This window comes from Haemaphysalis longicornis, unplaced genomic scaffold (genome assembly GCF_048455015.1).
Source record: "Haemaphysalis longicornis isolate Haplotype H1 unplaced genomic scaffold, Haemaphysalis longicornis Haplotype H1 scaffold_2, whole genome shotgun sequence".
In the NCBI taxonomy this organism is placed as follows: domain Eukaryota; kingdom Metazoa; phylum Arthropoda; class Arachnida; order Ixodida; family Ixodidae; genus Haemaphysalis; species Haemaphysalis longicornis.
In genome coordinates, this window is record NW_027526295.1 from 249360024 (window position 1) to 249385895 (window position 25872).

A 25872-nucleotide genomic window follows, 5' to 3' on the forward strand; every position below is an offset into this window, starting at 1 on the left:
CAACATTTACAAAAACAACCTGCATTATAAAATTGTGTTTATGCCGACGTGACAGAGAAACGAAGAAACAAAAATGCAGCACTAAAATAGTTAAAAAGAAAAACAGTCGTTCTTTTGTTCTCCCAACCCTTTTGAAACCGTTTTAACTGGTTCGCACCGGTTCGAACCTGAACAGAACGTCGCTCGGGCACCGAACCCGGCACCGAACCCGAAAGGATTGAAGCTGAACCCGAAGTGAACTAAAAAAATTCTTGTTCGACACCTTGCTATGAAACAGAAATGAATGCAGTAGAGAAGAAGGGCAGGTATGGTGGGGGAGCAGCGGGGCTGCAAGTCGGCCATATATGGTTGGGTAGATGTGCGGTGGTAGACACGTTGTGCATTACCCAGAAGCGCCTTTTTTTCTGGCAGAACGTCTACTTGTGGAGTTGCGCCAGAAAAGGTATGGCTGCCTGGAAAGCAAACAGAGAGCGAGAGAATTCCAAGATTAACACAAGAAGTCCAGCTATAATGTACTGTTCGAAAGGAATTTCTGCCGTGCAGTGTCACCTTATGAACCACCCCTCGGGCGCAAGAATGACAGCGCACGTGCAGATTGTGCGTGTTGACCACGACGAAGTGCTGGTTCTTGACGGCATGCTCCACCAGGGCCTCGCTGTTGCTCTCACCTTCCAGGACCTTCGAGGGGCCAAGGTTAAAAGGCAACGTGAAGACAAAACACAAGTTGGGTTCGTTAAAAATACCGGTTTGTCCCCATAACAATGATTGCAATTTTATTGCAAACTACGAACAACTAATCGAGATATGAAATAAAACATACGGAGCGTTGGCGGCTCCCCAGACACTTTCCATCGATTTCTATGACGTCACGGAATCTTGTTTGTAAGATTCATGGCTGCCGATTCAAGTCACCGCCAAAAAACACGACTGGACGATTGTATTGGGCATCTAGTTCAGTTTGAGCGTAGCAATAGAATGCTACATGGCTGTCAACATACTGGCAGCCATCTTTTTGGTACCTCCCCAAACACTTCCTCCTGTCCCTATTACGTCACTATGGCACGAAATTTGAAATTTGTTCAACATCCCTTGCGTTTCCTCATTAAAAAAATTACCCCACCTTCCCGCGAGGGGAACCCTGTGGAGATGCGACGCATCTTGGGGGTCACTTGGTGTTTCCGTTGGGTCGCGTTGACGCCGTTTAGCCGAAGCTTCGGCCTGCCGAACGGCATCAGGCTTCGCTGCCCGCCGCTTACGTTGAGCAGCTGCTTCGGTCTGACGAACGGTACTTGGATCAGCAGTTCGGCGTTGGCGCTTAGCAGCGGCTTCACGTTGACGAAGTTCAGCATCGGCCGCTCGCTTCTCGCGTACGGCAGCGGCTTCACGCTGACGAAGTTCAGCATCGCCGCTCGCTTCTTGCGTACGGCAGCGGCTTCACGTTGACGAAGTTCAGCATCGGCTGCTCGCTTCAACCGTTTGCGTTCGGTATCACGTTTACGAAGTTCGGAATCGGCTGCTCGCTTCAATCGTTTGCGTTCAGCATCACGTTCACGCCGCTTCGCAGCCTTGTCTTCAGTGGTGCTAGTATTCCTGTTATCACAGTGATCGGTGCTTGTTACGGTTGCGCGGGCGATAGCAGAATTGTTAGGCTCCATTCAACGCATCGATGGAAATCGGAACGCCGGTGCTGGAACGACCGCGCCTATGACGCAACGTGGCGCGGCTATGACGCAACACAATCCAACACAATCCACTTTAATCCAATCCAATCCAAATCCAATCCAAGCGAAGCCAAGCCAACCCACTCGAATCCAATCCAATGCCCCTCGCGAGAGAGTGTTCGCTATCGGAGAGGAGAGGGGGTGAGCGGCGGAGAGCGCAGCTCGCGCGGCGAGGAGAATGGGGGAGGGGTGTGGACGGACAACAACAACACCGTATGGAGGAACAAGGCGAGTGAATGAGATGCAGTCGCATCTAAAAAACGTCCTTCGCGGCTACAATGAAGCTGAGTAAGTTTATAACGGGCAATTCTTTTAAATTGAACAAAGTCGTCTTTTGTCTTCGTGCCCCTTAAGTAGGGCTAATTCGTTTCGCGCACATACTAGCGAACTCGTCCAAGGCAGTTATCGCAAAAAAAGCACGTTCGGATCAGTCACAGACACAGATACGCACGCTATAAAAAATTTCGTTAGCAGAAACGCCAAGATTAGATGACTGTCAAATTGCATGTGCCTAAATGAATGTCTCTATGCTCCGATGTTAGGTTTGTCTGGCGTTTAGAACGTACAACAGCCATTTGCGTAAAGAAACTTTTTTCTGCGCTGTTATGGGGCGGTTCATTGAATCGTTGAAAAATTACAGCCACCTTGCTGCAGCCAGTACACAGAACATAGCTTGACAATTCAAAACGCTCGATGAGGCACAATTACTATATAGGTCGGGTCGTATAGTCATTAATATGTCCATTCATTGCCTAATGTTGTTCACGATCGTCAGGAGAGAATACATCGCGTGCCTTAATAGCTGATTCATGCCCGTTATCACAAAACAGAAATAGCTGTTTCCTTGAGCACGTACTGGAAAAAGGCAGTTTCGTGTAGCTCGTGCGGGTGACAGTGTACTTTCCGGCCTTTCGTATTTGCACCCTATGACAGCTCTAGCAGCAGAAAAACTCGGGAACTGTGCGGGTGATCTTCATCACATCACGTCCCTGCTTTCACTGAGGCTTGACCGTGAGGCGGCGCCACTGTACATCGGCGGCTGGCCCCTCTTAGTGCGTTCATCAGCAGACAGCACGGCTGGCGTGATTTCTGTTAAGGCTCGGTCGATGTTATTTCGTTCTTCTGCCTATATCGTCTGTTACCTATGGAATGAACAACGTACGCTTTGCTCCGCGAAAACCGGTACGCTTGGACTTGGCGCAATGTACTGCTGGCCGCAGCTAAGGACGCAAACACCGCAGACCATCATGACAAATGGTCTGCATCACCGCCGCTGCAATCGGCATAGAAACAACCGGAATAACAAAATTATTGCGACACTTTGATTTTTCGTGATACGAACATAAACGGTAATATAAAGCTATAGCAGAGCGGAGAACCGGTCGCAGTACGGTACCCGGTAAACCTGCGCGTGCGCACAACCAGTTTTGCCGTCTCTGTGCAGGCGCAGTTGCGCCGGTCGCCCACCGGGTAATGCACCGGGACCGATTCTTCGCTCTGCTATAACTCTCTATTGTTCGAAACGGAGAGCGATTCACCGAGAGGACGTAGTTGTGAGTCGGTCGAGCTTCATACCGTCTGCACTGACTGTTTCATCACAGCCAGAAACGCAAGCGGAGCTTGGTTTCAAGCGCGGCTTTCAAATCGCAGGCTGACCTCATTTCGCACTGGCCGCCGATTGAACTCGCTTGTCAGGCAGTTAAGCGGCTTCATTTCGTAAGCTTCGTGCAGCACGGTGGACGCTACATCGTTCCCTACGATCCGTCCACTGAGCACGTCTAATTCCCCGTGAGATTCGACAGTGACCCGCTGTAGAAAAGCGACAACAAGCGTTGGGGCCTTGCTGTCCCCTTTCCCAGTGGGGGGGAAAGAATTTTCCGTCCAAGACCTCGACGCCGGCTGTCGCTTTTAATTTGTAGAATTCTTTGCCGAGTGCCCAGCAGTCTTCGCCGTTTACCGCCCTGAGTTTGCACAAGAATACATAACTGGAGAACTTAAATATACTTAACTTAAGGATACCTAACTGGAGAACTTAACGCATTTACTCTCTATAATAACGTAAATGGTGTATTTCGTGGAAAGGTAGTAAAATACAAACATAGAAAAAATTAAGAAATATATAAAGATGAATGAACAGAATAAAAAATACGCATCTTATACATGACCCTTACAGCACAAATACAAAAATAAGAGGGCCCCGGAAAAAGGAAGCGGAAGGAAAATTAAAAAAAACGTTATAATAGACATACCAAGAGAAACGCCATGTATTTACACAAAAATGCATAATGGGAGAACTTCACACACTTGGTCGTTATAATGGTGTAAATGATGGCGAAAATTTGTAAAACAATAAAAGGATAACTATAAAACAACACAATAATGGAACTTATCTGGCTACGCAATTGAAGAAATCTGCACATAAAAAGCTTACAATGAAAACAAGCAGTGCAACAATGCTAGCGCATTAGTAGACAATTCTTTGAACTTTCTTCAGCCGGTCACTGCAGAATGTGACGCTGAGTTAGAGGCGCACCCAGTGGGTGGATTGTTGAGAGCGATGCAGCATCCGTGCACCGTGCCGCATGCAGCTCGTGACACGAACTGTAGTTACCTCATGCACTTGCTTATTTGTTTCATGGTAGCTATTTGTTTCGTGGTAGAAAGGCGTATACTTGTTCTTATAACTAAAGCTCTTTCCTGCATTGCCCTTCGAGGCTAACAGACTAGAACGTCTGTTTGTTGTCTTTGATATCTCTCATTATGCATTATGCCTCGCAAGTGGTCTCTTTCGATTGTTTCTCTTTTCTTAGTTTTGGCGACATTCTTCACGCGCCCTTCACCCAATACTGTTTCCGCCTAATTCTAGAGCTTGGCACATCCTTCTTAACTATACGCGACTTCAAAAAGGGGATTCACACCCTGCGGAGGAAACGAAAACATTGTCAGTACTAAGAGTAATCATGTAATCTTCCTTTTTGAAATCAATGTTCCGACGGTAAAGAGAAAAACGAGCATACTAGCCCCTATCGCCAGGCCTTCTCGACCACAAAGAATTCCAAGAATCGGTTTTACCTTTAAATGTGACAAAAATATTTAAGGCAGTAAGAAAGAAACGTGTTTTCTCTATAGCTTTCCTGCATAAAAAGTTCCAGCCTCGCTCGAAACGTAAGCTTTTACATTGAATTTTTTTTTGCAGCCTGTGCGTTTCCGGCTTGGCCCACAAAATTTTGACAAAGACTGTACATCATTGACTTTGCTCAGCATCTCACTGTTCCACACCAAAGTGTACCAGGTTTCGGGGAGAAACTAAAACAGCTAGTACGTACGGTAAACCGTCCTTACAACGAAGCCCTTGCTAGAAAACTTGCTTCGTTATATGCGATGCATCGTTAAAAGCGGGGATGGTTTGCTCTGAAAGCACCATCGAACACTTCGAAAATAGTGATATTTCAAATAAAGCGACCTCGTTATAACTAGGATCTACACGCATGCGTGCGTGCGAGCGTGAGTGCGTCGACATGGTTTTCCTAATATTTCCTTAAAAAAGGGGCCTATATGAGCCATTAGTTCTTCACGGCTTCCGGGGCCACGTAGAAATTACCGTGTCTCAGGTCTCACAGCGTACCTCAAAGCACTTCAGGCATATCCACTTGCCCACATCGTCCAGGCTCCTCGCGGTCTCCGTAAGATGGCCGTTGGGTGGAGTGCTGATCATGTCCGCGTGAGGGCAGTCCAGAATAGGAATCTCCCACTAGAAACAAAACAGTGCCAGTGCGTTAACCGACAAGGTGACGAGCTAAGACAGTACAGCGGTCTTCTACTTTTATATTGGCACCATCGAAGAAGATCAATCCGTGAGGTGGAGATTTTGGTAAAGCGAATCATATAGCTATAGAGCGACTAATGTTGACAGAAACAACAACAACAAAAAAACACTCGGATGTTTCGTATGAGTGAAGCATACTATGAACCTCTCGTCACAATATTACGCCAAAAAACTTTTTCAAGCAGAAGGATATTTCGTGGTCTTGGCCTTAATCCAGATGGTAAAGGTACGTGGGCGGAAGCTGTCACGCGAGCAAACGGGGTACTCGGTTCAGTAACGTCGATGTCAAATTCTGCACCCTTTTGTTTTTTTTTTTTTTTTTTGGTGCGAAATTTATTTTTGTATATTTTAACTGTTCCAAACTTTCGTTGGGGGGTACTCATTATTGATTAATAATTTCTGTTCCGAAGTAAAACGACATAAAGCACACGTCCAATACAGAAGTACCTCTGTAACTTTCTGCTTCACAAAACAGGTCGAAAAATCTGAGTTCATAGAACCTGCCATGTGTTTTGATGTTAAACACGTGGCTCTCTCACCGCGCCGAAAGTCATTTCCCACGAGTAATATAAGAAGGTCACCCGACGGGCAATACACTTGGGACAGAACAACTCTGCCGCGACATAAGGCCCAGTTTTATATTTGATCAATGGATCAACGACGTTGCCCTAAAGAAGCTTTCAGCCTTTCCCTGATGATGTTCGTACGAGAAAACGCACTGAAGCAAAGCCAACTTTCTCTGACGATGATGGTTATCGTGGGTGAAGTGTAGAAACATTAAAGCGCTTCCCTGCTAAGCTTGGCGCCAGCTCCGTTCGGCCCCCGACGCTAAAAGTTGGTATGCAGAGAGCGTGGAGGGGACGCAGGCGTACAACAGCGCGACGTATTAGGCCTAACGACATTGTCTGGGGGAACGTCGACAGCTGTTCACCACAGCTTGACGCACGACGAGAATGACGTTGCTCTGCATGTCGTAGGGTTGTTAGCCGCAGTACGTTAGGCAAAACGTCGTTTTTTGAGGTTTAGGAAATTATGCCTAACGTCGCATTTTGAGGTTTAAAATCTTGAACCTGCACCCACTCGAAGTACTCACGTACGCCAAGCAGCAGGTACTCATCCACGCCGTAGACCCCAAACCCTAGCGATAGGCCTACGGGGTGCATACCCGAGATTTTCTGAGCTTATTCTATAAAGGGGGTGCATACCTCCAAAGTAGCACATACCCGCAGTGTGGGTTTGGCAGATGAAGGAATCAATCACGAGATAGCTTCGCGTGCAACCGTCGTCATCGTTACAAGGAGGGGTGCATGCTTTTATTGTAATGGATCAAACTCACTCCTATTTTAGTGTACTCCGCTTATTTTGCGCGCAGAAAATATATGTTCTTCATAAACACGCTGCATCGCTTTCTTGCACCTAGCGCACCCAACTAACCGAGCTCCATATACGGATCAAAGTATTTCACAACGTCCGCTGCATTGTTAATTCTGAAACTGCACCTTCCGGAGAGAGCCCATCCTGTACTATTTACGGAAATGCGGCTTATCGGCCCGCCACAAGACCGCTCTGTAACAGCTATAGTTTCGCTGTACGTAGACGTTGAGTGGAAACACGCTGGCAGTATACAGGGTGTCCCAGCTATCATGCACCAACATTTAAAAACGAGCGATGGCGTTACTCGAAGAAAACCTAGTGCGTAATGTTTGCAGTACTGTGGGGAAGCGGGCAGTAATTTTTACGTTAATGATATTTAACTAATTAATTGTAATTAATTATCTAACTCGAGAATTACTATCCTAATCACTGAAGTGTCAATGAGGAACTTGTAGGTACCCACGAGGGGCATCTAACTGCGGTATTTTCAGCGACGAACTAATTGCGTACTCATTTATTCTGACTGATAAACAAAACCCGCGAAATATGAAAAATAGCACGCGACGGCGCTTCTGCGCGCATTGCAAAGCAGCGTCCCCAAGTATGCTGATTGAAAGCAACTGCTTCGCCTGTCACCCGCCCGAAGAGACAGCGCGTCACCTTGATAATGGCATGCATGGAAGGAGCAGCAACAGCAAGATCTGCGGGGCGCGTTTGCAGATAAGGCAGAAACTCGGTGGCGATTTCTTCTTTCTTTCTTTTGTTTATTTCATTCTGGCTAACTCAGAGGCAGCCTGTTTGAGGGCATTGCTTTACGGTGCGCGCGGAGGCACCGTCGCGTGGTATTTTTCGTATTTCGCGGGTTTTCCTATTGCCAACAAAATCCTGCATCAGATCTCCACACTAAATTATAGCGGCATCCATCTTCGCATCGACTGGTCGCCTGGACACGAGGGGTCCTCACCGGGGAACCAGGCAGCTCACTCGGCTGCACGGGGGTGTATAACCTCCAGTCCTCCGCTGCTACCCGACTTGGCCCCTCCGCCTCCTGAGTCATTACCGCCAGCCATACAGATTCTACGGTACAAAAAAGACAAAAAAGACCGCCTCAAGACCCTCACTCCAACCGGCTTTTTGTCTGCTCTACTCGCTGTTTGTATGCTCTACTCCCACTCCCAAGATCAGCCGAAATTTTTATGAACAAATATTTTGGCAATGCTAGCTTAACCCCAGAGACATTCCGTAAATGGTACACCCCATCACTGCCGCCTCGATGTCCCTTCTGCGCCTCCCTCACACCCGCCTATCTCCAGCACCTAATTTGCCACTGTCCGAAATTTACGCGTTACAGAAACCCTCCTCCAAATGCCTCCTTCTCATACATCGACCTTCGAACACTGGAACCCTTCACGCTGACTTTAATTGCGCACTACTCTCTAGAAAGCGGTCTAGCGCGAACAGTTTAGAGCCGTGAGCCTGCTCTCCTCAACCCACGTGGCCTCTTCCGCCTTCGTAAGAAGCCAACCAGCTTCAACTTGAACGGTTTATTTTCAAGATGTCCCAAGCTACGAATATCCCACCCTCTAGTCCCTCTTCCCCCACTTGACCTAGCGACTTCCTGACGTAATAAAGGCTATCTCCTCCTCCTCCTTTATCTGTCAGAATAAATGTGTACGCAATTAGTTCTTCGCTGAAAATACCGCACTTAGATGCCCCTCGTGGGTACCTACAAGTGCCTCATTGACACTTTAGTGATTAGGACAGTACTTCTCGAGTTAGCTAATTAATTGCAATTAATTAGTTAAGTCTCATTAACGAAAAAATTATGCCCGCTTCTCCACAGCACTGGAAACATTATGCACCAGGTTATCTTCGAGTTGCGCCATTACTCTTTTTTAAATCTTGGTGCATGATAGCTGGGACACCCTGTATGTATATAGGGTTGGGGTAGGGAAACAGCCCCGCCGGTAGCGTAGTGGTCATCGCCCCAGACCGGTATTCTAGAGGTCGTGGGTTCGGATTCCACCGGGCGGGCATATTTTCACCACTTTCTTTCTGACTCAAAAAATTATTCATCTGTTTCTATGGCCTACCGCATTCCCCCCTTTGCTTTCCGAGATTTCCTTGACTGCCAACCCTTATTCTCTCTCTCTCTCTCTCTCTCTCTCTATATATATATATATATATATATATATATATATATATATATATATATAAATATGGGTTCGGCGTGGGTTCAGTCCCCACTCTGGGCGCGTGTTTTTCTTTCTTTCTTTCTTCCTTACTTATATTTAAAAACGTTAACGTCACTAACCATAGTAAAAAAAGAGCCTAACGACACCCCTATGCCTCCTTTGGCGTTGTAGACTGCCGCCCTATCTTTCTGTATTTAATCAACGAGCCCCTCATTTCCCTACTATACATACATCATATATATATATATATATATATATATATATATATATATATATATATATATATATATATATATATATATATAGAGAGAGAGAGAGAGAGAGAGAGAGAGAGAGAGTATTTGGCTGTAAAGAACTCGCACTTTAGGCAATCGGCATAAGATAAGGTATATACTGCGCATTATTAGACCATTCTCTGTATTTCTGCAGATTATTTTATGTGCCCGTGCCAGCTTCTCCGGTCTTCCTTGCTCGCATTCCGTTTCGTTCGTCTAATGTATTTCAGCACCTAACGTCAAGCTACGTACACTTACAGTTTCGATGTCAACTTCAGGTTCAATGATAATCGGAGTTTCTGTAGGAGGAAAAAGAAATCACAACGTCACACGATGTCACGAATGGTAAATCTGCGTTGGTAGTGGGGAAAAAAGTAGCCGAAACTGTGAAGCAAGTAGGCAGCAGCCAGTAGAGGTCAGATGATAGAAGAGTTCATTGTAGAGCAGTAATTGTAAATTTAGTGAACTATATATATCGCCGAAAATTCGAGATATCGAAAACAAATGCACTTTTTTTTTTGCAATAACAACAATCCCCATGCGGTAGAACTGACGCCTAGCACCCAAAAAAGATATCCCCTCGCACACATGCATACACACGTGCGCGCGCACGCACGCACGCACGGCGCAGCATGCGCCCACACGTGCGTGCGCGCGTTGGACACCTCAAACGCATTAAGCGGCATGCGTTCCACGTTCATCTTACTACAAAAAAGGAAAACAAAAATAACATACGGTCCTCAGTAAGGCACTTCCAGTACGGCAACAGCGCAGCCCTGGCTCTTGAGATTGAGTGCAAGGCGCTGAAAAGAACGTATAAGTACAATCAAATCCACCAATAATCATCATGGACATTTCACCAAGGCATTAGCTAACGATCACTGCAATGTGTACCTCGATGGAAGCGAGAATGTAATGTCCAGTCAACTAATAACATCATAAAGGAAGGTAATAAGTCGCGAAACTGGACTCCATTCCGCACCTTTTTGTTGCGGTTTCGCTGGTCTCTATAGCCTCAAATATGGCATTATCATGGCTGTATATTTTGGGGTAGCTGCCGTGACACTCTCCGGAAAGCACGGGTGATATAAGCGTTGGGCTGGTCTAACTATGTTCACCTTACAGACAACGTCGCACAAAAAGACGGGGACATGAACACAGCATGACAATACAAGCGCGGGTCTAAGTAGGTTGTTGAAAACTACGAACTGTCGCTTCTGTTTTGCAGGTCCGACGTACTATATAACAGCGGATACCCCGCGGGGATTTCATATTCTCAAAATAAAGTATGGTCTTGCAGTGTCAAACGGTTGTATAATAGCGGATACCCCGTGGGGATTTCATACTCCCAAAATAAGGTATGGGCTTGCAGTGTCAAATGGTTTTAGGCGTTGTATCCTAGGCAGGAAGGCCGGTTTTGTATTACGTCCACACGGGATCCTGCTCGATCGACGTTTCCCTTCAAGTGTTGCTCGCCTCTCTTTAGCAAAGCCAATCTCAAAATATGGTAACATTCCAACGTGTCTGCTTTACACCTTAAGTGTACAAACAATGGTCTTATAAGCCTCCGACGACATTTGGCCTGTACCACGAGGCTCTTCTGGTTCCCTCCCGCCTTGTCGTTGAACACTTACAGTATGGTTGCACTAGACTTAGCACAAAAAGGGCCACGTTCAGTTTGTCGCAATCGCATTTAACTCAGGAAATGATGACATCACTTTTTTTTTTTAATTTTCGAAGCAAAGTCTGAGCAGGTTCAGGCGCGCCAGTGCATGAAAAGAGAGCACAATCCGAGACGTTCAAAAAGGCAAACCCCTGTTATAACGAATTGTATTTGAGACAGGAAACTGACTTCGTTATAAACGATACTTTGTTAACAGCGGGTATGATGTGCTTTCTATGCGCGAGGAACTGGAAACGCTTCGAACAAAGCAAGGTTTTCGATAAAGCGATTTCGTTATAGCGAGAGTTCGCTGTACATTGAATGCTCTTCAAACGAAGAAATAGATCTAACTGAGCTGAGTTTCCACACTAGCGATCACGTTTACGTATTTGCAGTCATTCCCACCTGGTAGATGGCCGCATGTCGGTGACAGGATCGCAGGGGTCGCCAAGAAGCGTCGACATGCAGGCGGCCAGGGACTCGGCCACTGCGTCGACGTTGTAGCCGCCCTGTCGAGAGACGCAAGATCCGCATCAGAGCAGCGACCATTGGCGCCAAATCGCGAGGGTATGAAGCGGACGCAGGGAAGGGGAATCAACTTTATTGTTGTTTTTTAAAAACACTTCTCCCATATTCCGACGTTCATAATAATATTGCCAATAATGTAGCATAAGGAGGAATGCAACGATTGTAAAGTTGACATTTTTTTTTATTGAGAAAGTTTGCTCTGCAGCAGAAAACGGCGGGGACGAGTGAGACTACATGAATTGAAACAGGAAGTCTTCGCTGTGGAAGTCTAAAAGTGAAGTTGGCATTTAATTGTTCTTTCAACGCTCTACTACTGCCGCCTGAGTGTGGTCGCAAGCAAAAAGAAGTAATAACAATAGCGCTTATTTTCCCGAAGCTCTCCATTATGGAGTCCTACAAATTAAGCTAGTCGGGCTTATTAACTAGTTCTATAACTAGTCATTTAGCTCACCAAAACTGTTTTTAAATATAGTGTAAGTCGGCCGGTGTCTGCCTTTTAGTGATCCGAAGTTTCCCCTGCTTTTTTTTTTTATTTTTCTATTGGGTCACACAAGATGTGCGTATTTATTTCGTTTCGCAGCACTCAGTCACTCCACCTTCTACTCTGTTCAGAACCAGTTTTCACGTACTTATGATACAATTGACTACGTTGCTCTCTTGAGGAGGCCTTTTTGAAGTTTCTTCCGCGGCGCTGAAGCATCAGTGCTTTAGTCGTTCCTCTATCTCCGCTGTTGCCTCTGTTGACCCGCCATGACCGGAAACGCCATTGATTATGTGCCTGATGTAGCTTAGTCAAGTTCATGAAGAGGTTACGCGGTTACGATCGCTGAATCTGTCACGAGTCACATTTTAGCGCAAATCAGCACTTTTCCGGTCCACTAGTGATACAGGGTGATGTTTGTTAGGACCCCACGGATGGTAGCGCATGGAGCACCTGGCCGTGGTCAAATGGCCCGGGGATTCGCTCACAACCGTACTGTAAAGGGTTTATAAGCGGACCGGCTGACCAACCGACGACGCCAAAGTTATGCTTCCCAATAAAAACTACCGGTATTATTTTTGCGTGTATTGGCCTTGCCACTTCGGTCACGTATCATCAGACGTGACCAAGACCATGTATCTGCCAGATGCTTCCTTAGCCCAATTATAGCTGCTCTGATTCAAAGGCCGCGGTCGTGCTACGTCGACCTTTCTTGCTTCGTGGTAAAGCACACCCCCTTGAATTTTCCCTGGTTGTGAATTCAGCACACGCTGCCTAAACGAAACGCAGAGCCTTGCACTGAACGCTTCGTGGCCTGCAAGGTATACCTGTCGCAGAGCCTGTGACGCAGATACTAAGCATTTGGTGCAGAAAATATAATCAAAAGCAGCCCATTGATAATTACGCCTCCAGGCGCTCCTCTCTTTTTATTCTTTTTCCTTAATTTTCTCCCTGCCTACAAAAAATGTATTTACAGCCCGCTCCTGCTTTTAATTTTGTGGTCTCTCTGAACCTAAATGATACGGTAAAAGACGCGTAGGCGTCTCGTTCAACAAAAAAAAAAGTAGAAGAAAGTGAATATGGGGAAAGAGATCAGGAAGGCCACTCAGCTATCTTCTATTTTTTTCCATCCCCGCGTATGTGTTACTGCGTCCGCACCGCGGAACTGGAGGGAAGAACGCTGATCAAAATTCCGGCCGTGAAACTCGCTTTGCTTTGTTTCTTGTATCATTAGACACACGCGCTCGACAACGTCGACGAAACAGCGGTCGATGGATTCAAGCTCACCGTGAACGAACTAAAATTGCAGCTTGATCTGACCTTTATTTTTTCTTTAATATTTTTAAATTGCTGTTTCTTTCTGTGCGCGTGTTTTGTGCACAGGTCACGCAGTGGCGCCCCTTGCTCATTTTTTATCGTGTCGGCGCTGTGCCTTCCGCAAAACCCTGCGTTTTGATTAACGAGAATGTATGGTAAACAAGGCTCCTAGCAACAGGCCTTTGTGGTTTGCACACTTTTTCTCATTCAAATTTTGAGGGCTTGACGCCCCGAACTTACGCCTGGGGCGGCAGTTGCGTTCTTTAAAAAAAAAGAATTAGGGCATGCACTCACGCGCAGGACTTGAATTGCGAAGCTGTCGTTGGTGATCATTGCCGGACACGAAGTTGAGTTTTAGTGTAGTGTCGCGGCTGACGTCGGCGGCGTGGCGTTTCAATGACCTTATGTTGAGCAAGGCCAGAGTGAGCTCGTAGTTTTGGCCGACGTTTTCGTACGTCACTCTGCGAGCGCGACTTATCGTCTCTAGTGGATGTTTTGCACGCCGAGCCTTTCGAAGCGCGGCCTCTTCCTCGACCGTATGAACTATCCGCGGCCGGGCCATGTGGAGTCACCGATCACCTACAGCAGCTTCGACATTCTAGTATACAGAGCGCATTAGCACGAAAACACGAGAACGAACGAATTTTTTTTTTTGCCATTGTTGGCCGATCTTCCTAAGTGGGTATGCTTGGCTTGACGAAAGTGCGCTCGAAGCCCGCGTGCATGAAAGCTCGGCCTTTTTTTTTTGTATTTTTAGCTGCGGAAACCACACACAAACAATTTGCTCAACCGCTTCGCTGTCAAAATATCCATTTGCGTCCGTTTCAGCCGCGACGTAAATGGACTTACGAGGCTTTTTACCAATGATATCGCCTTGGCTGTGCGGCCTCGCAGCTGTTCGTCCGTTTTCAGCCGGTCAGGGCCGGTCAGGACACTCTGAAATGGACTCATGTCCTCAGCCCAGGGCAGGAAATATCAGTTTTGTTCATTTCATAATCAACAAAAGCGGGGATTCTGGTCCTGGGCTATGCGGCGCGCTGTAGTAGAAAGCTCAGGAATAATACTGACTGCCAAAAATCTCCACACACGGGCGTTTACGTTTTTTGCCTCCATCTGGCAACCAGCCACCGCGACGGGGATGGAACCAGCGCGTTCTTGGGCTCAGCTGCATAAGGCCCTAGCCAATAAGCCAGAAACAAAACAAAATGTCGCCCAATGCGGCTATTGATTGCTAAATCTGGCAGCCACCGTCCGTCGCAAGAAACTAAGAAAAAAAACTGTGGTTGATTGCTCTGTCATAAGAAACGGTGATACACGAAAGTGATATGTGCAGCGAAATCTGCAGCTGAGCATGCTTTGCGGGTCGCCGGCTGTCCTGTGGGTGTGCTTGGCGAGCGACGTCCTGCTGGCGGGTCGCTTCGGCAAAGGTATACTGGCGTCATTTGCGTGACGGATATGACGTCAGTGAAATCTCGGTGTATACCGGCATAAAACACTTTCGTGTTAAAATATAAAACCCGAAAACGAACAACCCCAAGTATAACGTACTCTTTAGTAGTAATGGATATGACGACAGTGAAATCTCTGTGTATACCGGCTTAAACACTTTCGTGTTAAAATATAAAACCCGAAAACAAACAACCCAAAGTATAACGTACTGATGATGATGATGATTCCTATTGGTTTCCCCTTTGAAGCGGGGTGATGACATGTCATCTTACCAAAAAGGACTAATATAAGCATATTTTACACTCTTGGTTTAATACTAGCGCTGCTTAGGGCAGGCACTAAAGCTTATTAGGCCCGAAAGAATTTCTTTTCCCTGTTACAGGTGGTAACTGTCCTACGTGGTTGCTTTCCCGCAAGAAGACTTTGTGTGCAGGGGTGCACCCTTTACAGGCTGCTTGCTCCGTTGTACTGGCGTCATTTTTTTGGTGGATATGACGTCAGTGAATTCTTTGTGTATCCGGGAATAAAACACTGTCGTGTTAAAAAACGAAAGTGGGAGATCAAAATAGCGAAGGTCTACCTAATCCAGCATGCTCGCCCGAATAACTAAAAAGAAATAAAGAAAAAGGCGACGTCTGGATTGGCGTGTTCCTGCAATGCTGTCAAGGAAACGTAAGGTTCCTGAAACAGAGAAGCGGCGTCAGAATGCTTATGCATTAGTCGACAATTCTCAGAACTTCTGCAGCCTTTTTTTATTGCCAGCTTATCTTGGCAAACACGGGCGCGCTTTTCGGCGTCGATATTTCGGCGCGGCATTCTTAAAGGCGTGTTCAGCTCCAGGAAAACCATATACCCTTGCAAGACAGCTTTTCAGGAGCAAAAAGTGTCTTAACAGGAAGTATAGGCAAGGCCTTTTCAAACTATCAGCCCTGATGGTGCCACTACAGCATGTCACCAATGTTCAGCACAAAAAGAACCTTTGGCATGCTTTGGAACAAAAATTTAATACAGAACCAAGAATAGCAGTGTTCCCTTAATAAAAAATTGATATCGAATTGTTTCTTAATAAAATGGGTTAGAAGGCGCGGCGCCAAAAAGTGACGAGATGTTCACGCCATCCGCTTCAGAGAGCATGGATCTTTCGTTTTTGGTAGAATAAAAGATAGGTGTCACGCCATAACGGAAGACGACACCTTGGGACGCAGACCAGCTCGTATAGGCGGTTGAATGGTGCTATAAAAGAACCGCTACAGAAACACATTAAGTATGATGCGCACTATACGGCAATATCCCAATGTGAATTTTCGGCCATAATTTTAAAGACGCGAACCTTTCATGGGCTACTTAACGCGAAAATCTTGGTCTGTACGTCTGTCTGTCTGTCCCTCGATTCAGCCGCCAGGACAAAAGTTTAAAAAATTCTTAAACGAGTCGTTTACATAGGCAAATTAAGCATTTCTAAACTACTAAACCTGGCGGCAATGTCCATACTTGTCAATATTGTTGAGCAAAAACAAAATATCAGGCACATGTGAGGCAGGAGATCAAGCATAAGTAATATCTGCATTATTCTTTTAATTAAGAATGCATGGCTGCTTAGTTTTTGTGATCGCAAATAAAAAAATACGCATTGAAAAAATGTTTTCACCTCAATATATAAAAAGCGCCCGCGACGCCTCCTCGTGGCAGTGTTGCAAGTTCAAGGGTAAAAAAGGGTTCCAGTAGCTGGCGCGAGCAGTAAAAGGCGGCAAAATTGAATTGACTTGAGAAAACCTTCCCTGTATTTATCGTGAGGAGCGAAACTAGAGGGGAAGAGCTTGAGAGGTGGGCGGGAAATTGATTGATTGCAGGGTTTAACGTGCCGACGCAACGCAGGCGATGAGGCGCGCCGTAGTGGAGTGCTCCGGATTAAATTTGACCACCTCGGGATCTTTAACGTGCGCCGAAATCTCGTACACACGGGCGTTTTTGCGTATCGCCTTCATCAGAAAAGCGGCCGCCGTGGCCGGGAATCGAACCCGCTTCCGGGTGGGCGGGAAAGAGAAAGGCATTCTCGCGGCAGGAGTGGCGGAGGACTATCCTCTTTCGAAGATATTTGCAGCAAAGCGAGCAGACGTGAGGCCATTTTTTTTTTTTTACATTTAGGTATTGGCACATGTGCTTTGGCCAACGGAGCTCATTTTGTCAGTGCGATAAGCTGAGACGCGGGACGCTTGTTAAACTGTAGATTTAAAATGAGGTAGTATTAACATGACGTGCATTACCAAAAGCCTACAGGTGTTTACATGACGTAGCTTGCACAGGGCAGCTAAGACATCTGTGCTTCTCAACCATCGCACAGGGCGTATTCACCATGTCCATTTATCCTTTTTCGAACTTATCGACTGATCTGTACCTTTCTGTCATTTTTGCCTGGCTACGAACGTATGGGCTCTTTTTCAAAAGGTGACCTCGTGGCCAGCATTTGCAGTACGCCACAGAGCGCTCGCTTTGTAAAGCCGTGAGCATTTGCATATTTTTTTTTTAATCGAGAAGTGGTTGGGACATTTATATCGCTAGTTTTTTTGTTTTTTTTACGATGAATAATTTGTTGATACTGCGTAAGGCAGTAATAAAAACCGTATTAACATGACGTTGCTCTAGCTTTTGTGGTAAGCGTCTCTTTTCTTGCTAGCAGTGTCAGTGAAAAGATTTTATTCAGCCAAAATGACAATTCCTGGGGCACTTAAGTCTGCGTACGTGCTTTGAAGGCGAAAGCCTGGCGATACTCGCTAACAACTTCTTTTCGGCTACACCATGTTTGCACCTCTTTCTTTGCTCTAATTTCTTCGTTTTGCGGAGTGAATTGCGTCAGAAAGCAGAATTACACACGCCCCAGCTTCCTTAGAACCGGGGTTCCGGCCGCGAGGCTGGAGTACATGCACCTGTTTTACTCATGTGGCATTACGTTCAGGTGTCAAATGCACGCGCTATTCTCCAACTTTTACGTTTCCCATTCATAGCTTTATGAATTCTGTGACATGGGCACATTAGCCGCATGAAGCCCCCGATCCCTGTCCGATCCCTCATGGGGTATACGTTCCACGAAGAGTGGAACAACAAGCACAACTTTTGCTCTACCGCTGGTAGCGTGAGGACTCATCATGAAGAGCCTTTCATTGGGAACTCGGGTACCGGTGGTGTGCCTGATTTTAGGCCATTCCTCGAGACCTTTCCTAAGCCCACTGAGGATGAGCGGGCTCTGGTTGAGGGACCAATTACATTTGAAGGTGTGAAGGCGGCCATTTCAGCCCTGCAAACCCACAAATCCCCTATACCTGACGGCCTTACTTCGGAGTTCTATCAAAGATTCTCCGATACTCTTGCACCCGCAATAATTAGGATGGCATAAATACTCGACGCTCTACCACCTACATTTTACATAGGTCATGCCGTTCTGATTCCGAAGAGCGAAAATGCAGCAAAGTTGAAAACCGTGTGAGGCTACAGACCGATTTCATTGTGTAACGTTGATTACAAAATATTCGTCGAAGTATTGGCACACAAGCTGCAGCTCGCAATTACAAGTCTGATAAGCTCATTCCAAACCTGTGGGATTCGAGGGGATAGCATCCAGACGAACATTCACGTTGCTCGTTGAATACTAGACTGCGTAACAGATGGGGTTATAGGCAAGTCCAACTTCTTCAAATTGACTTGGCTAAAGAATTTGACAGGGTCAGCCATCGTTTTTCATTTGCCGTTCTTGAGGCCGCTGGGATTTGGAACACTTTACACAAAGGCATATCTTTACGTTATCAAAGCTGTCAATCGTAAACCGCGAAATCTCTAATCCTGTTCCTTTTCAATCCTCAGTACACAAAGGCTGCCCCCCTTATCACTTCTTTTATTTGGTTTGTACTTCGAGCCGCTGTGTGCTTTCTACGAAGCAGTATCATTCGTGGGTATTTTTATCACGTAATGAAGGTAGAGTTCTAGCCTTTGCGAGTGACCTTGTATTTTTGTGTTCGGACCAAAAAAACTTTTTTTGGAGGTCACGATGCTACTACAGCGGTTTTGTAATGCATCTGGAGCTGAGGTAAAGCTTGTATAGTCAAGAGGATTTTCGATAGGCTGGTGGGGTTCGCCGCCACACCACTTCGGAGGCATAACATCGGATACAGAACTTATAAAGTACCTTGTGGTTCTTCTACATCAGTACCGCAATGCGGACCTCATTGGCCTGCGGCGCTTGCAATTAAAGCGCAAAACACAGACATAGATGGGGCAGGAGCCCCATATACTATAAAGCTTTTAGACAGCAGCTGTGTTGCAGCGTGTCAACCGCGTGTGCATTCAAGCTGCGGCAAAAACTTTCTTTTTTAAGTTGCATACATCTGCATTGACTGTCAAAATGTGGCTCAATAGCAAAATGGTATTTGTTCGATGTTCTGTTGACACTTTATATGTTGACGCTTGTGCAACCAACCCGAGACAATTTACCATTTCTTTGTTTTGTCCCGGGATGCTTCGTTGTTTGCGAAGTTCTCTAGCCGACTCTTAATAAAGGTGTAGACATTACCCCATTTAGCATTCGATTCTTTCCAGCGACAAAAAACTGTTCTGTGCTGTACGATCTTCTTGTGTTGATTGGAACGTTCAGCCCCCGGAAGTGCCGCATGACTGATCGCAATGCGGAGGAACCTCGGAGCACGCCGTAAATTTTCCGCGAATTTTCCGCGAATAAATGTCCGCGAATAAATTTTCCGCTTGAGCATAGTGTCTATGCCGCTAAACCACGACCGCCCGACTGGTCGCACCTCCTCCAAGCGTTCGTGTGTCTGCCTGACTGTCAAAATATGTACAGGTGAACCTACTGTTGCTAACGCATGTTAGTGAATGTGCTGCTATTGTAGATAGCCTGTGATTTTAGATCTTTGAGGGGCAGTTTTCCGTGTAATAAAGAAAAATGGTGCCGAGACAGCACAGTGGTAGGTCATAGGGTTACTACTATCGAGACCCCGGTTTAAGCCCTATCGGATCACACTTGTGTTTTTTCTTTACTGTTTACAGTGGCGGAAATTTTCTTGACCGGTTAAGAACAACAACGAACACGACGGTTTTTTGCAGAATGGGGCACTTAATGCTCTTTCCTTAAAAAGGATTTAAGCAAGTAAAAAGACTTCCCATTGCTTGAGCAACATTATATTTTATCAGCTTTTTATGTGTCCCTTCACTGACGGCTGCATATCTGGTACAAAAGTGAAGGCTAGTGACTTCTAGCTGCGCCTGACCCTGACCACTACAGGAAGGTTTAGGGTACGAAGCTGACATAACCTCATGCTCTCACGATGTCGTGTCACGCCATTAGAAACCTACCGTGCAGGAATTCTGCTTAAGTAGCGAAGCACTGGCTCTGACCATGCGAAGTCAGAATGCGAAGTCTGAAATGTCGCGGCGGGTGTGCACGTCAGATCGCGCCAACCCCTCAAGAAGCCCGCGCGACTCGCGGAACGCAAGGCGAGATGTTATCGACTGCAGGGGCGTCTAATTACGGCGATGGCTGGGCATGGGCTCAAAGACAGTGATGCAACCAGGCCGCATATCGAGTTCGCCAAAGACAAACTTAGAAACAAACACATCTGTGCTGGTCCTCGGCGCAAGCCAGAGGCCGCTTTACCTCCAGTTGAACGATCAGCTTTCCGCGGGCTAGGGTCTGCAGAAGTGACGTCATCTGCTGATAACCGGCCGGCGTGACGCAACAGTCTCCCTGCAACGACGTCAATTCACTATCTCAGTGCACTGAAATTACCAACGCGGTAGAGTCTGAGGCACACTCGTATGTTATCCCTCGATAGAAATAAATGCGCAGCAAGACTCGTTGAGCTTTGTGTGCCGAATTTCGCTGCAGAAGCAGCGTTTGGTGCATAATGAAACAAGTTAAAAGCGCGACGAACTTTTTTTTTATTCAGAATTGTTTCCACGGATGCTATCTGTAAGGGGGGCACAGATATAGGCGGGATGCCTGGCAAAGCTGCCCCCCTACAGTTCAGCGTAGCAGGCAATACATAAAAACGTATTCTCAAACACGCAATGAAAGACACGCGATACATAGTGCTCAGAATGGAACATTCAAACATTTAACATAACGTTAAATCGAACTCAAAAGATATTTTTATAAAACCCAAATGATGCCGTGTCATGCTAACTGATGCCGTGTCACGCAAAGAGTACATTCAAAGTAAGTAACAAAAGGCACGGGTTACATAGCATTTAAAATAAAGCAATCCGATGCATACATTTAAAATTTACACAACATGTCACACAATGCCCAAATTTGTGCAGACACACAGGGCACATTTCTAGAACGCTGCCGTGTATTGCGGTGCAATGCTGCCTCGTTGTGCTTCATTTTCGTTCCTGGTAAAGTGGTTTGACTGAAAATTAAAATAAAAGAATGCTGAAGATAGAAACGTTAAGATTACAATAAAAAAAAAACAACAGAAGGGAACATAACTAAGCGTTCTCCTCGTCGATCGCGATTCGCTACCACTCACATCTAACTGAGGTCATCCACAATCATTAGCAACCCCGCCGCACAGATCACCCGTCACTTGCTACCAGAGAAACCGTAAGAAGTGCAGCCACAGAGGATCTTGATTATGTGGTATGGTACAGGAAACCGGTAATCCCTTGCATCTTACAGTCGCGAAACCTCATCGTGTATGTGCGATATAAAGTGAGTAAACAACCGTTGGAAAGCGGGAGCAACATTACGTCACGGACTTTATTTTTAGTGCACACAAAAACACACTCGACTTATTTAAGTTATCGCAACTTTTCTAGCGCTATTACCGCCTGTGGTGAAGTCGTGAGGTCTCATCGCGGCCTCAGAAAAAATATGCTCGTTCATCAATGATCGCCTACAACGGAATCGTTCTGCCGACAGCAGATGCTGCGGATGATCGCGTATCAGCTTCTGCGCCAGCAAAGTAGTCCTCTGCCCAGAACGGTTTTATGACCAAATGACCTTGTGTAAACAACTGGGCAATAAAGAGATCTCGCTTCTCACAGCTGCGCATTGAGCGTTCTTTCGTTGCCAACTGAGTACTTCGAGAACATATCAGTAGTATGGCTAAACTCAGGCTCAGACAAACTTTAAGAGAATCTGAAAATATGTTTGTATTATCAGAACTTTTAGGCGGATGTTCCTTGAATTGCGTCTGCTATAAAATAAAATAAAAGAGTCAATTGTCTTAAGCGTTAGTTCGTTTCAACCGTGTTCGTCTCAAGGGAGGTCTACAGGATTGTCACACCAGGAAACTTACCAGTATGTCTCCCAAGGCTGAGTCGAAACCAGCTGACACGATAACCAGTTCAGGATTAAACTGCAAAACAAAAGCGGCTGATATTACTGCGTGCGTACGTATACCGTCGAAACTATTCTTTCTGACCGTTTGTTCATGATGTTTTCATTTTTCAGTTCCTTGTGGGGACCATCTCGTTTACCCTATAATTGCAGCTGCCCCTGTTTTCTCCTCTTTTATAGTCGCGCAATCTCATATGATGGTCATGTGGTGTAGCAAGCCCTCGGGTTAGTGGTGCTGACCCCCTACCTCCATCTACCACCTCTTTCTCTCTCTTTCTCTCTCTCTCTCTCTCTCTCTCTCTCTCTCTCTCTCTGTTCATGTACCTGCTCTTATATATACAGGCATATATGAACACAAAACGGAAAGTCAGACAGCCATTGAACACCAGGTAACAGGGGAAGTAGTTCTTTTTGTGCAAGCATAGCAACTTCGGCATGTTTGTTAAAAGAGCAGCATGCACCCAGGCAGAGATGCGAACCCTTAACTTTAGGATGATTCACGCACAAATTTTAGTGGGAAAAATAAGAGCAAAGAAATGGCAGCGTATCTGCTCACTTCACGGCAAATTTCGTCACTTAAATGCCTCCCTTATCTCCCCAGCTCACTTCTCATGTTCTACACCTCCAGTCTCGCCCCTCCCAAGATAAACACGGGAGAGGCTTGCTCAAGTCGATTCAATTTCCCGGAGGTTCACTGCTCGCTCGTCAACCATTGGAACCTTACGTTACTATTACTATTGCACTGGGAATGCCGCCACGAGGCCCAGGGTCGGGCGCGAGGTCTTTTTGTATTTTTGGGTCAAAGCATTGTTTTTAAATAACGAGTATTTCCTTTTTCTATCCAAAATATCGAGTGCACATGTATTTTCAATTAATAGAGCACTGCCAGTACCAGTTATGTATTCAGGTTTTGCCACAAATATGCCCAATGTTTTCTTTTTCCTCGACAATGCTGACAACTATGAGCTATGTTTCCAGATTTAGTGGTTTAGAAATGTTTTGACTGTATAAATTTGTTGTTTCAGAATTGTGTTATCTTTTGGCAGGAAGCCTGAGTAGAGGGACAGGAAGGCAGGTAAAAAAATTCGGTCGTCTTTAAGATCATGCCATCTTAATGTTATCTTAACTCACCTCTACAGCAATAGGCATAACCAGCTGATACATCGCAGTGAGGTAGTCGGCATCAGTCATGGCGGGCTGAAAGGCAACCGCCGCAAAACAGTAATGCACCTCAGCATCTAAAAAAACTGACAAACGTATTAGCTGAATCGCACTCAACAGCCCATAGGTAGTGCGCGGTTTTTGTAAATGACAGTAGGGTTTCCTTATGGACCAGTTAAGGCGCGTTTACACTCCGACGTTGCGTAGGCGCGCGCGCGGTACGGCCAAGCTACGTCGGTGAATGCGAGGACCTCTACACTCCGGCTTCATATAACCGCCGGAGCTTTCGGCGACGAGATAGGCCATGTCTATTCCGCGCGCAGCGCGTCGGTCACGTCAGCCCCGTTTCCTCGGATGTACTCCATGACCTCGCCAGACCGCCCAGACGGCGCGCGCGCCCGCTCGCTCGCCCACGCCCACCCACGGCAAGGGTAGAGCGGAGGCTCGACCGTTTCGTGAATTTCACGACAGTCGGTGCACTAATCTCAAAGCCGTCTGCGCATGCACCATCAGGAAGGCGCGCTGGCTACGCTATGCCGGCCTAGCTGGAGTATAGTGCCTATATTCTAGGCACTATAGCTGGAGTGTACAGAGCTAGAGAAAAAATGTCGTCGGCACATCCAGAGTCCTTCGCCGACCGCGCACCTCTCCGCCGGAAAAGTCGGAGTATTCGCCGTGTTACGCGAACTACGCGACCACAGGCGGCGCAGCGAAGCGCGTCTCCGTGACGTCGGATTAGGTATTCTGGTATTTGCCGTCTGCTTCACTCGGACTCGCACTTCCTGCTGTTTCTTTGCGCTCGGTTGACTTTCGATGCTTGTCCGCACCAGAGTTTGCGTGTGCGTCACTTTTCATTATAATAAAAGACTTAAAATTGTATATACTAGCTCAAGGCGTGATTTAACGTATAGTTTTTTATTCCGCTCCGGAAGAAACATCGCCGGCTCCGCCCCATTCCTTGCGAAGCCGGCCCTGTGCGGAGCACGAAGAGTCGGAGCTAGGCGTCAGCTTCTGCATTCAGCAATCTTCCGAACAATGGGAACAGCCAGCTGTTAATAACCGACAACAGTGAAAATGCAAGACGAAAGCAGATTCCAGGCCATCGGGGCTGTCGCCGTTGGCCAACGGCACTAAGTTTCCGGGTAATCGTATGTAGGGTAAAACAGTTTTTACAACCTTTCCGAACGCTCTAAAGTATTGTATGAAAGTGCATGAAAGTATGCCGACATGCACTATGGGCCACAAAAAAATTAGGTTGAGTTCCAAATAACCTACAGTGTGTATAGGCGCCTGCTGGTTTTATACCGTTCTAACCAGTATGGAGGCTTATATGAGCAAAACGAGTCACGTGTACGGTAAAAATACAGCAACACTATGTTTGTTCAGACCTGGAACGATATTTCAGTGCAGTTCCTACAGCCGTACCTTCCCAATATTCAGCTACGCGTTATAGTAAAGCTGCACTCAAGAGGAAGGCAAGAAAGAAGAGGAGGAGGAGAAGGAAAAGCTTTATTTAACAGTAAAATCGAGCTGGTTAGTGGGAGGGGTTCTCAGTTCAGGGCAAGAAAGTAAGAGTAACTTTCTTCAATTCATGAACGCCATCCCGAGTAAGCCATAATATGTTCTTTACGCCTGAACGGGTTCGAAAACAATAAAGAGCTGCTTATACATATTCGTCGGTTTCGATTGTTGTATATTATTGCGTTTATTAGCGAGTATATCAAGCCTTCAATACGGTACTCATGTCATAACTGTCCGGGTTCAGAGCCAGTTCGTTATGATAACGATGGTTATGATAGAAATTCGGGGCACAAAAGCCGGAGCGGCTTTTGTGCCCCGGCTTTTTAATACTTTGGGCAACGAATACTTCTTTACTTTAATACTTTAATACTTCTGGGCAAGTACTCTGGGCAACGTTGTCTTCCCCGTTTCACGATGGCGTAGCACAAACCTTCTCATTGCATTTGCACGTGCATTTGCACGTCTTTGGTGGCAGCTGCTGCACCTGGGGTTACTGCAATGCCTCAATCGCCTTTTGCCTCAGCACCTTGGCAATTTTATTCTCAGAAGTTCGATAAATAAACAGCTCACGCTCCTGATATCCACTTTCTTGCTCGCAGCCATAACCAAAGCCCATTTGCGAAGAAGGTATTGCATGCCTTACAGTTTGAAGAAAATATCCAGACGAACTTCGTGAGCCTTAGGCTTCCAAACATCTCCAAACCTCCTAATAAGACCATTGTGACGGTGCAGAAAAAAATAATACATTGGGAACAGAAAAAACATTCACTTCATACAAGTCAACAATAGCGAAATAAGTAGGAGACAGCCGTTTTATTTCCTGCTGCTTGATGTCCGTACAGGGGCTTGCTTCTTGGTGCGTAGCATTAGACTGCTGAGTATTAATAAAAGAATATCAGAAACACTTTAGGGAAGCATATGCACTTGGATACTTAACGAGGAGCTCTAAGCACTGAACCTCGCAAATGAGCTAGAAAGGACGGGTTACACACGATCCTCTGACTGATGCTCTG

At 46.2% G+C, this 25872-nt stretch overlaps 1 protein-coding gene across 1 annotated transcript in view; it reads right to left on the minus strand.

The window, feature by feature from the left end:
* Positions 1–235: 235 nt before the first annotated feature.
* LOC144170362 (polyamine deacetylase HDAC10-like) overlaps positions 236–25872 on the minus strand; it is a 67341-nt gene continuing 41704 nt past the window's right edge. Inside the window, exons 10-18 of the mRNA XM_077700123.1 lie at positions 23309–23374; positions 22137–22196; positions 20489–20578; positions 11460–11563; positions 10127–10194; positions 9650–9690; positions 5347–5472; positions 550–678; positions 236–452 (exon numbers count right to left, since the gene is read on the minus strand). Of these exons, the coding sequence (XP_077556249.1) occupies positions 417–452; positions 550–678; positions 5347–5472; positions 9650–9690; positions 10127–10194; positions 11460–11563; positions 20489–20578; positions 22137–22196; positions 23309–23374 (720 nt within the window). The 3' untranslated portion in view covers positions 236–416. The remainder of the gene's footprint in view (positions 453–549; positions 679–5346; positions 5473–9649; positions 9691–10126; positions 10195–11459; positions 11564–20488; positions 20579–22136; positions 22197–23308; positions 23375–25872) is intronic.